Consider the following 14014-nt stretch of genomic DNA (forward strand, 5'->3'; position numbering starts at 1 on the left):
CAATAGGATGTTGGCTAAATTAATTTGTTAAACTATTCTGATAACTCCATACTCTGGAGAGAAAACAAAAGAGTTAAAGTAATTCTATATATTTCAAAATGGGAAAATATTCATATCATGTTTGCTAAATTAAAAAACAACTTGTTATAGTGTTAGTGAGGATGTGTTGAAAAGGGAACCCTCCTACACTGTTGGTGGGAGTGTAAGTGGGGCCACTATGGAAAACAGTATGGAGATTACTTAAAAAGTTAAGACAGAACTACCGTATGATCCAGCTCTTCCACTTCTTGTTATTTATCTGAAGAATACCAACACACTAATTAGAAAAGATATATTCACCCATATGTTCACTGCAGCATTATTTACGATAGCCAAGATAAGAAAGCAACCTAAGTGTTCATCAATGGATGAGTGAATAAAGTAAAGAAGAAGGATCTCGTACCCTTTGGGACAGTATGGATGGACCTGGAGAATATTGTGCTAAGCGAAATAAGCCAGGCAGAGAAAGACAAACATCACATAATCTAAAGAGCATAATAAACTGATGAACAGACTAGATGCAGTGACAGAAGCACAGATCAGACTGATGAATCTTGGAGGGAAGGTAGGGGTGGGTGGGGGAGTGTGTGTGTGGGGGGAGATTAACCAAAGAATTTGTATTCATATATGCATAAGCCATGGACACAGAAAATAGTGTGGTGAAGGCCTGGGCTGGGGAGTGGGTGCGGGGTGGAAGAGGTCAATGGGGAAAAAAGGGGACATCTGTAATACTTTCAACAATAAGGATAAATTAAAAAATAAAGAAGATCTGGTGTATATATACATATGCAATGGAATACTGTCCAACCATAAAAAAGAAGGAAATCTTGTCATTTGTTACAACATGAAGGACCTTGAGGGTATTATGCTAAGTGAAATAAGTTAAATGGAGAAAACAAATACTGTATGATTTCACTCATATGTGAAGTCTAAAAAACACACCACAAAATAAACGAATAAGCAAAGTAAGAACAAACTCATAGATACAGAGAGCAGATCGGTGGTTATCAGAAGGGAAAGGGGTTGGAGAGAGAGGGAAAAGTGGGTAAAGGGGGTCAATTGTCTGGTGATAGATGGTAACTAGACTTTTGATGATGATCAGTTTGTAGTATATACAGAAGTCACACTATAAGGTTGTATACCTGACACCTATGAAATTCTATATTCCAGTTTTACCTAAATTAAAAAAAGACTTGTCACATAATTTAAACAATAGTAAACAGTATGATTTTATTTGTGCAAAAATATGTTTCTGTGCACCCCAAAATATTGGATATAAATACATTAGGCTGTTAGCAGTGGTTATATCGGAGCATCTTGGGGGCAACCTTGACTTTCTATATATTTATCCGTTTTTCAGGTTATTTTACTACTAGCATTTATAGTTTTAATAGTTAAGAAAGAAAATTAATTTCTTTGTTAAAATATACTTAGGACACCTGCAGAATAATCACGAGGCTGCCTTTATTTATCCACATGTGCTTAAACATTCCCTAGGATGAGTTAACCTAAGATAAAAACTTATTTCAACCAAAATTATATTGCTTGTTAACTATAATTGAGTAATGTGTGACATTCTGGAGTCACATTAACATTTCTTATGATGTTATCAGAGAAATTACTTGGTGACGATCTGGATTACAGATAGTTTTCTAGAAATATTAGCCTAGTACAATTCTCTTGTAATGCCTAAAACTTGTGCTGTGCCTTTCCATGCCCACTGGTGCTGCTGGCTTTGGGTTTCACTGAAGGTACAGGTTTCCCTTGAGGACTTCTTTCTTTGTAGGAATCAGGAAACCCTGAGGGAGCAATGGGGGATTTTAGGGATTTGGGGACCAGGCTGGATTAGGCTGGGCTATTACGTAGTGTCCATGTGTAGATTTAACCTAAATTATTGCCAAGTTGGTGTCAGAGAGAGAGTATCACAAGGCCATCACCAGGTCCTGGCTGTAGAAAATGAGGCCAGAAATCAGAATTCTAAAAACCCTCTGCAGTTTCCAGTGCCCTGGGAATAGCATCAAAACCACTTGGCCTGAGAAGCCCTTTCTGCCCTACCAAGCATCTCATCATTTGAGCCAGTTTGGCCTTTCAGACTCTCTGGAGGCCAAGCGTTTTCCCCCTTTAAAGCCTTTGCTCACTCTATTTCTTTCACCTGAATGGCATCCCCTGGCTTTTCTGTGGGTGGCTTCTCTTGAGTCGCAGTGTCACCTCTTTCGTGAGGCCTTCCCTAATTAATGAATCTTAGTAGGCCTCTCTTCTCTCTATTTTAGCCTCCTGATTGCTTCTTAGCACTTCATATTTTCTACTTAAAGTGCATTCACTTTCTCCCTCTCTTCTCTTTAGATTGTCACTCTTGAGTGAATATGGACTTTCTTTTGTTTGTATCACCTGCAGTTGAAACTGTCCGAGCAGCACCCATGTCCCTCTCCACTGCCCACCTGCCAGGCTTTCAGCACCCAGCATGTGCATTGCTTTGCTTGTGGACTTTGTCTTCTGGAGGCTGACACTGCGTACATGTGCTTCCACCTGAAATGCTAAAAAGAAAGTAGCCCTCAACCAGTCACTGATGGGAATTAGAGTATAAATATCCAGGCTTCTGCACCCTTTTGGGGAGCTAGTCATCTAAAGTGCTGGTGGCTCAGTAATGCATCTAAATTGGCTAACTCTGTGTCCCAGTCTGAATTCCTCACTCCCAAATAAACGGCTTACACTCAGATCCTGTGCAGGGGTTGGGGTGGACTATTTCCATCACGTGTAGGTGATAGTAAGTGTATGAGTTAATGGAAGGATAGGTGGGTGGATGGATGGAATAATAAGTGAAGAGTAGGTTACAGAATGGAGTTCCAGGTTGGATGAGGGGTAAGCTTTTGAACTATTCACTGAAAAAACAAAGGTGCCGTGAGCTCATTCTAACTGGGGCTAGTTGGCTCACAAAAAAAATGTAAACCCATTAAAGTTTGCAGAGAATCTTAGCCACAATTTTAATAGCTAAGGTTTTCTTTAGACCCAATTCTTGATTATCTTATGGATGCCTGACTTATGTGCAGTTTTTAAATTTATTGCCATATTATGGTATTTACTTAAAGAATTAAAATGTGCTGTGCAAACACTTATGTAACCTTCGACATGAATCTTCTTTTTTTCAGTTTAGGTGGCATTAACAGTCGGAACAATCACCTTTCATATATATCTGGAAGTGAGAACGGGGCTGTAAGTGAAATCAGCTGGTGAGATTTAGTCAGAGCCCCAGAAAGGAGTGATCACGAAAGGTGATCTAGGTGATACGGATGTAACTGACTTTAGTGTGGAGATTCTTGTTAGAGATTTTTATCATCATTGGACAAGTTCACAGAGTTATTTGGGAGCCGACTGGAACGCCTGAGTCAGAAAGCATTTATATTTTCAGCAGATCATGAATATGGAGACTAAACTGGGTTTCTTGATAGCAAGAAAAAACATCAAAGTCTGACCCCAGTGATGTCTGCATGGCAGGCAGGTGACTGTGAATCGTGGAAAATATGAGTGGTTGGGCCAGTTTGCTTTATAATTAGTATTGTTTTCAAATACAAAGTGATTCATATGGACTAGTAAATTATTTATCATTAAGTAAAGCATTTCTCAAATAACAAAAGGGTTTAATTCTGACACTTCAGGTGATCAGTGTTAGCTAGCTCTATAATTAAAACGTTAAAGATCATGTGTCTAAAATTCTGTAAATTTGAATAAACTTTCTATAAGGAAATATTAATATAATGGTGCTGGTGGCAGAATATTTGTGTTAAAAGAGGCATTGTGTATGAAGCTGAACTAACTAAATATGATGGAAATGACTGTTGAGAACTAATTCCTAGGAAACATTCCACTTCCTTTCATGAATTGGCCTGCTTTTCTTCATGGACTTCGAGAATTTCATGAATAGTGTGCAGTTCTGGTTGTTTTTGTACCTCTGTCTACAAAAGAGCTCCGAACTTAATTTGCAGCTCAGTTTTTCTAAGCACATGGAAACTTATGGCTTTTATATTTATCTTCTAAATTTCCCTTTATTTTTAAAATCTATTTTTTTTCTCGGCCTGATTTTTTTTTTTTTTTTTTACATTGCCTGTATTTTTCTCTCTTAATTTATGTACTTATGTAAGTCACCACGAGCTTTTTGTGGAAAGTGGAGGAATGAATGGTTCATGTATAAAACATTGAGAAACAATCTATTTTGATTGCATTACTACTTTCCTTTCAAGGCCCAATGTCTGTGAAGAGCAGCAGCTGGCCGTGGTGGGACTTCCTCGCCCGTGTGTCCGAGCTGTCACACACACCGTCAGGCTCTGGAGACAGGGCTGCGCCGGCCCGAGCTGGTGTGTGGGCTACGAACGAAGGTAAGGGTGCTTCTGCTACTCCTTTTGACTCTCAAAATCAAACTCAAAAGCCTCAACTGCACCTAAAGATTTTCTCCAATAAATTTTAGAGAATCATTATATAATTAACTAAACAAGCATAAGATATATCCACCAGGAAATCTGAGAGACAAGATATATTATTAATTTACTTCTGGCCTCATTTAAGTGTGAGGTACTTTGGGGTAGATGCTACTAATTTTATCACATGATGTGGCAGAGTGTTGAAAGCTAAAGATCAGAAGACAGACAGAAACAAGGAATATTGTGTTGGTTTGCTGAATTTAGCAGGACTTGGATCTGGGGTGCCTGAGGTTGTGAAGGGCTATCTGCCCTGTCCTTAGTTCTCTTCTCACACTTTGAAACCCAGAGCTTCTTTGACTCGAGGATGGCCTTTGAATTAAGATTAACTCAGCAGGTTGGGAGAGAAGAGCAAGTACAGTGTTTTCTCTGCTTCAAGGCTTCCTATGGATTTTGAAAAGTTTTAAAATAGTTTTACAAAATATCCAAGTACCTCTTAATACAAATGGTTGCTGATGGGTTAAGTTTTAGGTAAATGAATCAACTGCATCTGAATTAAAGATTTAAAGTATGGATTTAGATTAATGAGTTTGTTATTATTATTACTACTACTGCCAAAGGAAAGTTGGGGACATTTATAAATAACTGGATTTGCCATTGTATAGAAATACCAGAGCACTAATAATATAGTACTAAATAAGATATTATAGGATTAAGTATTTTATTGTTAAGGATATTTACATATACATTGCATGTGCACACTAGTGTGTGTGTGTGTGTAACCTTCATATATATGGTCTTTTTAAACTTCATACTTAGGACCTTTAAATGAAATTTAAATTGGAAAACTTCCCCTGGGTCTTATTAACTGTATGGCCCTAGGCAAAGTTCTTATATTTCTGTGTGCCTCAGACTGTAAAGTTAGAAAAAAATAATACCATGCATGGTATGGTATATTTAACACATGTGGCACAATGCTTGGTACCCATTAGGTTCTCAATATGTTTGTTCATTAGAGTAGTTGTTTTTGAAAAAAATGCCTTTTTGTTTAGATTTCATGTACTGCCCCATGAAGTTTAATCATTGTTGATATTAGACAACCAAAGAAGTTCATTACAATAGACATTCAGGCTTGGGAAAACAAACATAAATAAGAAAAACACATTTTATATTTTTATTCTCAATAGCTTAGCAGTTTTACATATTTTTTAATTCAATAAATATTTATGACATTGGCTTTGGAGTTGAGGCAGTGTTCAAGGATATTTGGCATCTTTGCCACATTAATACCCCTTTTGTTTGTAGGTAAGTATGCAAACTTATACTTATGTCCCTACTGGGGAGCTACACATACAAAATATTAGGTTATACTTCAGGATGGAGCATAACTGTCCCAAAAAGTGGTATGGCCAGTAAGTCCTGTTTTCGAGGGAGCAATACATTGCATGGTGGGGAAAGAAAAGTTTGAGGAAGTGTAACTTGAAATTGGTTTTGAATAATGAAGGGGATTTGGGGATAGGTATATAAAGGGGAGAGAATATGTTAATACTTTTGACATAAAGAAACAATATGACACTGATTTGATAGAAAGGAAATTAGACAGTTTAGAGATGTTTGGTATTATAGTGTATTAAGAGGCCGGCACGAATATCTATAGTTTAGTGTTTTCAACCTTTGTTCATTATTGTCCCCCTGAGGAACCTTTGTAAATTTTAAAAAATTTTTGTAATTGTCCCCTGCCCCCATGAAGTTTCAATACCGCAGGTATACTGTGTACTGTGGTCCTTTGTAGGACCACAAACCAGTGTATTAGCAAGCTTTTTTCTACCCCTCCCACCCAAGAACCAGCTGTCGCCCCCTTGTGGGTGAATCACCGCTGTTGAGAATGCGTGCTATAGTGGGACCACTCTAGGAGGGGCCTTCACTGTCACGTTGAAAAAACACGTAACTGACTATCCTTCAGAATTTCATTATTCACTTCCTAATTTTGGGTTTCATCCTTGATAGCTTGAGTGACCCTTAGAATAGTTTATACCACAGGATGTGAGGGTTTCTCTTGTGCACACACACATGTGCATGCATATATAATATATACAAATAGTATATATGTATTTTGTGTGTATAAATGGCAGGATTTGGGTTGTTCGGAGAATTTTTATTGGATTTAAGATGACAACTTTGCTGTAAGAGGAAGTATGATCTAGATTCCTGTGTTTCTTAGGACCCGGTACTACATCATGTACAGACAGGCATATAGCATGGAGCGACAGACTGTCTACAGGTGCTGCCCAGGTTGGCACCGGCAGGACGGTGAACCTGGCTGCCTGTGCTGTAAGTTATAACTCTTCCTGTCTAACTCTCTGTCACTTGAAGTAATGGTTTCACTCCTTTTGGGGCTTCAATCATATCATGCCTGTCAAGTGTTAGGCATCTTTAGAATCACCACAGACTCAGAGCATCTCCTTGGACTGAAAATTCACATGTGACATGTGCAAAATGCACAAAAAAGCTTTTCCGATAAACGCTTCTAATGATAGGTCAGAACTCAAGCCCCATAGAACTGCCACTTTGCATTCTGTCTCTTTATTTAAAAGACAGTTTATTTAAAGCCAGCCAGTTACACCTTGACTTCCATCACACTTTTCCATTTGCCCCTTTCCCATATCATCAAATTTGTAATCCACAGTGGATTCAGGAGTCCAGAGGGAAATCACCGTACTAAATCTAAATGGGATTTCTCAACCTGTACATGTCATGATTAATTGCAGAACTCTGGAGGCAGTTTACTTTTTGAGATGAGCTATGCAGTCCTTGTACAAATGTGTGGGGAGAGTCTCCCAGAACCCTCAAGTATGTTTGACAGCACTCACACGGCAGAACTGGTGGCATTATGTCGTTCATTCTTGCCAGGACAAATGGCTCCATTTAGCGACCCTTTTACCTGTGTGTTTATGGATATTGCAAAGGCACTTAAAATGCTTCAGTGTGTTGCAATCAGTGCAGCACCACAGCGCAGTAATTTATTTCTCCTGCTACCCTGTACCTTAGGGAGTTTGTCAGCATCCTGCTTCCTTCCCACTGTACTTTCTGCTCTTGAACTAGCTTAGTGAGGTGCCTCAGGCCTACCGTGTTAAGCAGGCTCAGTGTTAATGGCCACTGCATTTGCATGCAGTCCTAGGTAGGCCACTGCAGCTGGCTGGTCTAAGCTCAGTTGCAAGCATCTGCCCACGATGCCATTTCAACTATTTTATAAACTCCTGGAAATAATGACTGTGAGACAAACTCTTTAAATTCTTGTATGACACCAATCACAGTCCTTTGCCTCCGGGAAATACTGGTATTTCTTGCTTGAGTTTTAGATTGTTTTGGCCACACGATCATCTTCTTCATGGAGTTTCTTTACACTAGTGCTACTCAAACTTGAACATATATTCAAATTACCTTGTATCTTTTAAAAATGTGGATTCTGACTCATTAGGTCTGGGGTGGGGCCTGAGATTCTGCATTTCTACAAGCTTCTGGTGAGGCGGATGCTGCCACATAAAGAGTTCTACAAGGCTTTAGAGAGCAAGGCCTTAACTTGTAATGAAAACAGTGTTTAATCTTGCTATGGAGGGGCCGGTGGAAATTTCTAGATTATATTTATATTAGCAACTTGGTGGTTACATTGGGGATTTTCTTTCTTTCTCTCAACAATGTTCTTCATTCCCCCTCATCTACCCTCCTTTTTAGCTGTCTCTGCCGTGGGGACATGTTTCAATGGAAGATGCTTGGACAGTGAAGCCCAACGGTGCCAGTGTTCCGAGGGTTTTCAGGGGCCCCACTGTCAGTATGGTGAGTCACCATCAAGACCATTTTACAGATGCTCCTTGATTTATGATGAGGTTGTGTCCCCATGAACCCTCCTAAGTGGAAAATGCATTCAGTACTGCACTGTATGTATGAGTTGTCTACCCTGGTGAGTTCATTGCTGACTGAGAGCTGTAGCTCATTGCTGCTGCCCAGCATTGCAAGAGAGTATGATACTACATATTGTTAGCCTGTGAAAAGATCAAAATTCAAAATTTGAAGTACGGTTTCTACTGAATGGGTATTGTAAAGCTGAAAAATTGCAAATCGAGCCATCCTAAGCCAGAGATCGTCTGCATTGTGATTTGGAGTTGTCTGCTTTGCTTTCAGGGACCAGCCAATTTTGTCGATGCAGACTAATGGCTGGGTTGTACCTATGGGGATTGGTGAGCATTTAAAATGAGCCACTAAGCAAAAAACCTCCAAGCTACAGGATACTCAGCATCACAAATTATGCTTTGCAGTTCAGTTTTAATATTCACTCTAAGAGTTCAAAGGGTAGCAGTAAGTACAAAATGGTCTGTTTTATAAAGGAAATGGCAGCTTAATATGAAAACCTCATTCTAACCTCAGATGTTAAATCTTTAATGGGGCCACGGTTTGAAAGTGCTGGGACAGTATTTTCCTGTGAGATCTCTGTGGTTTGTGAATGAACAAAGTGGGGATTAATGCAAATTTAGTGTGATATTTACTACTTCTGTACCCTGTATTAAAAAACAACAACACTTGCATGACTCTCAACATTTTAAAACTTGATAACCTAGTCCATAAGGTAATTTTATCAACTGCCAATTTTGGACATGTGCATTTCAGGTTTTCCTTGTGTAGGTAATTTTCACAATGGCCAGTGATTTATGCTTTACTGCATCTGCCATGAAAGCCGGTCATTCCAAAAGGATTTGTTTTGACTTGGTTGTTTGATTCTAGTCTCCAGGGAATCTGAGTGCATCTGCATTTGTCTTTTCAGGGCAGGACAAACAAAACAAAACTGATCTTACAGAAGTTAAAGGTGTAAAAAGCTAATGAAAAGATTATACTCATTAGCTTTTGCTGATATGTTTGCCTCCTCTTGTCCTTTACTTGAATCTTTGTAAGTGAAATTGAAAGGTTGCTGAAAGCTCATCACTCATGTCCATTTGTCTCCTCTGTCCTTGGCGTAAGGTTAAGGCTCAAGATTTTCATGGGTTACTTCACAGCTATTCTTCCTGTAAATTAATCCTTTGCTTTAAACAAACAAACAAATATGTGAATTAAAATATAGCTGACTTTCAACCCCAGTTTATTCTGTGACTAGTACTCTGATCCTGAGACAGGTCAGTGGACATGTTGAGCTCTAGGATGTATCTTCAACGGTTTTCTTATTTTTAAGAAGCTAGCAGAAATTATACATTGATCCATGACAACAAATCATTTGCCTCTAAATAAACGGTGTCAACTACATGTGCAGCACTGGTTTCCTCATCTTGATCAGTAGCTGTGGTGGGCAATTACATATGTCAATGATTCACTAAGAATTTCTAAAAATTAATTATTATTTCATTAATTCATTTGTTTTGGTAGAACAAATCTTTCAAAACATCAAGTCCCTGAGGGGAAAAGTAATTAAATAAACATGTGGTAATGATAATGGCTTAGATGTTATACCTAGGCTAATTTATCTTTTATTTTCAACATCAGTACTGGAATATTTTGATTACTCCAGTTTCTTAAAAAAACTTTTATTTACCAAAGTAATTAAAATGCTTTCTGAAACTGAAGTAGCTAGACTTAATATATTTCAGTTTTGGGTTGGTTACAATACTGGATTATTTCAAATATAGAACCAGCATGTCTTTTCCATAACTTTGTTTGTGCTCTACAAAGTTCTAGGAGTCATGAGAGAAGACCAGCTATACAAAATACCTCTCAGGAGTCTGCAGTGCATTTTTAGTATTGTCTTCCAAGTGTGTTTTTAGATTTTGACATTTTTTATTTTGGTCACTATGGAACTCCTGTTGAATTTAAAAAGAAAAATGGATGAGCCCTGATGGATATACATCCTAAAGTAGGAGTTCAGGCATCTCCTACAAGGTATCACATTTCATCCAGCAAAATGAGATATCATGAAGTATATAAATTGAAGAGGGTTTTATGGAGGAATTTTGGAGAATTCCTAGGAAATCAAATACATGAGACAAGTGGAGAACTGAATTAAAAAGGGGTAACATTAGCTGAGTCATGAAAGTAGATTAAAAATGAAAGTCAGAAAAGGTTGTTTTTAAAAAGGATATAATTGATAGGACACATACTCTATCAAGCAGGTTGATTAGAGTCTGAAGATACTACCGCTAATCTCGGTTTTCCAGTGTTGTTTTTCACATTATATAGATAACAATTCAAATCTAAAGTAATTCAAATATAAAAAATTAACAGTAATACAATATAGGAAAGTAAAAATGTACGGTCCTGGTTCCCTCAGATACCATGTAGTAATGCTTTTGTGTATGTTTATTTATATTCATACACACACATGCAGTTTTACATGAGATTATCTTCTATACACTGTTGTCATGAATGCCCCTCTTTTTTCTTTTTCTTTTTTTAAAATATATCTTTATTGATTTCAGAGAGAGGAAAGGAGAGGGAGAGAGAGAGAGAGAAACATCAATGATGAGAGAGTCATTGATCGGCTGCCTCCTGCACGCCCCCGACTGGGGATCAAGCCCGCAACCCGGGCATGTGCCCTGACCGGGAATCGAACCCTGATAGCCTGGATCGTAGGTCGACGCTCAACCGCTGAGCCACGCCTGGCCGGGCAAGCCCCTCTTTTTTCTTACCCTCCCCTTTCTCTCCAACTTCCTCCCCTCCCCTCCCCTCCCCAGAAACAATCTGCTGAATATTCTTTTGTATTTCTGTGGGTTCATGGAATCATACACATAGCTGCATAACATTCCATGGTATTGATGCACCATAAAATTTTAACCAGCATTTACTGATGGACGTTCACTGTGTTTTCAGCTTTTTGGTACAACAATCAGGGTGCAATAATGTGGTGCTTCTATTTCTGTGATGCAGATTCCTAGTAGTGAGATTGTTGGGGTCGTCAATGAGTATGTGTTAAGTTTAATATACTTAAGGACCAAAATATGCATTTCAGTTATTTGTAAAATGTTTTGTGGGCCATGGTAATGGCTTCACTCATTTATTTGGTTTGGGTGAATTAAAATCTAGGTGAATGCTAATTGTTATTTCTGGCATGCTAGCATAATAAGGAATGACTTGGAACTTCATCCCAAACCAGAGATCTGATGAATTAAAGTACCAAGGATCAGTTATTGTAAACATGGATTGCTCTTAGTATAGGGTCAAGTTGACTTGATTTGAGACATACTGGGGAATAAAGAAGTCTAGAAAATGAAGCAGATGGCCTTTTAAAAATGGAGAAAAAAATCTCGTCCTAGAGAGAGAAGGGACATGCTAGTAACTGAGAGAAATGCTTGAAGCTAATAATGATTATAAAATTGCTGATCTACTTAAGTCATTTGAAAAATCTCCCTCTAATAAGGAAAAATGAAGAAAGTGAATTTTGACAATTAGGAAGTAGTGAAGAACTTCCTAAAATAGCTATTGATTAAAGGAATCAAAAGGAGTGCTTTGAAGATTTGAACACATGCAAATCAGGCTAGACAGCTGGTGGTGAAATTTTCTCTTTTTTAATTTTATGGATCCAGGCAGAACAACTCAGAGCTTTATTAACTGTATTAACTGATTAATATCACACACAAATCACACCTTATTTGCTCATTATTTATTCCATCTTCCCTTTCTCTGGCCAGTTAAATTATAAGTCAAGTAAATAATGTGCCTAATGATTGGATGCTAAGACACTGGGGTTTTCTTTTTTTTATTATTCATCCTCCCCTCTCCCCTCCCCCTCCCCATCCCCCCTCCCCCTCCATCTTCATCGTCTTCCAGTTAGTCAGTAAATATTTATACACCAGGCTGTATGCTAAGTACTGTACATACCAAAACAAATATGGTATTCATAGCGTAATGGTAAATAGAGACCAGAGATCTGTGATTATAACGTAGCTCACAAGTGATCTGATGGAGGGAGCTTCTGTCTGAAAAGAAAACCGGAGAGGGTTTACCTATGCCATGCTGGGAGATATAAGGAAAGGTTTCTCAGAAGATTTGAAAGTACAAACTACAACTTATTCCTAAAGGTAAACAGTACAATAATATGAAATAGAGCATAGGAAATAGAATATTTTCCAGAGACATGAAGAACACAGCAAGTTCAAGGACTAATAATAATACAAGTAGTTTGCTTGGTTGCAATAAGAGGTACACATGGGACAAGGCAAAAAATGTGACTTTATGTCCAGGGCAGCAATTCCTTAGCTTTTGTTCCAGCCAAACCAGCTACTCCAAAGCCTTGTGCAGAGGTGGCTAACCGATTCTGCAAGGACTTTGCTTTCTCTAAGTCCAGCTCCCTGAGCAGACAGTCCAGCAGCCGGGGTTCCTTGAGGGTGCAACCGAACTGGTTGCTACTGTGTAGTCCTGTGCTGGACTCCCCAGGCATCTCCGTTACTTCAAAGGGTGATGCTTATGCACATTAAAAATGGAATGGTGCTGGAATGCTTTATCACCAGTGATATGGAAACGACTTTTCTTTGCAGTGCTCAAATGGAAGCAACCCTGCTGACACCTTGATCTCAAACTTCTAGCTTCTAGAACTGTGAGGCAATAAGCCAATGTAGTTTAAGCCGCTCAGTTTGCAGTACTTTATTGCAGCAACCCTGGCAAACTGATACTGAAAGTTTAGAAAACATTTTCTTTATACTCACTTCATTTCAGCAGTGGGTCTACTCAGACAGCGAAAATGGGGAAAAATTAGCAGGGGGTTTATAAAGAGCAAATCATGCTAAGAAAACTTGATGGATTATTTTAATTGAATTATAAGATTAGTGTGGGAAGAATTAATTTGGAAAAATGCAAAATCATTAATTGCACACGCTTATTAATCTGCAATCCTAAATGAGCATTACTAGAAGATAGTATAAAGTGAAACATAGGTTATATTATGGAGATAAATGGTTATGCATTCATAGCATGAAAAACAGTATAAAATTCAGTGTTGTTTTGTTCGTTGCATGGAGATACACATTGCATTAGTGCCTTAAACCCTCACCATGGTTCTAGCAAGTTCATATCAAGGCAACTGCATTCTGCTTTCCATAACTTCACAGAAGGATATGGCAGTATTGACAGGAGTTGGGACAAATACATAAAGGGACAGGTAGACCTTTTAGGAGGAAAATGGAGCAATAACTACGTGATATCTTCCCCTGAGCCTAGGGAAGGGGCATCCTGTCGTTTGGAATCCATGTAGAAGATAAACTGCCTGAAAGTGACTTGAAAACAGAAGCTTTAGGAGTGCTTTTACTAGCATACCCTTCCAGGTATGCTTTGCTTGGCCAGTATTAGCAACCATAGATGCAGTTTAAAAAATACTGCATGAGAATTGCCTGATATTGCAAATATGACAACTTAGAATAGAATGACCCAGCACCATCCAGAATTCTTTGATTCCACAGGGTATAATTAGTGATGAACTAGAAAATATTGGAGGTTGATAATAATACAATAACTAGCTTACTCATAAATCATGCTTTCTACATGGTGGGTGCTGTCCTGAATGCTTTCTGTATGTTAGCTCATTTAATACAATGATC

General features: G+C 38.4%; 1 protein-coding gene across 1 annotated transcript in view; it reads left to right on the plus strand.

The window, feature by feature from the left end:
* Positions 1-14014, plus strand: part of LOC308557943 (uncharacterized protein) — a gene marked incomplete at its 5' end in the record, with an annotated part of 483857 nt that overhangs the window by 52248 nt on the left and 417595 nt on the right. Inside the window, 3 exons of the mRNA XM_081138834.1 lie at positions 4275-4409; positions 6670-6779; positions 8181-8282. Of these exons, the coding sequence (XP_080994960.1) occupies positions 4275-4409; positions 6670-6779; positions 8181-8282 (347 nt within the window). The remainder of the gene's footprint in view (positions 1-4274; positions 4410-6669; positions 6780-8180; positions 8283-14014) is intronic.

This window comes from Miniopterus schreibersii (genome assembly GCF_964146895.1).
Source record: "Miniopterus schreibersii genome assembly, chromosome: 5".
NCBI lineage: Eukaryota > Metazoa > Chordata > Mammalia > Chiroptera > Miniopteridae > Miniopterus > Miniopterus schreibersii.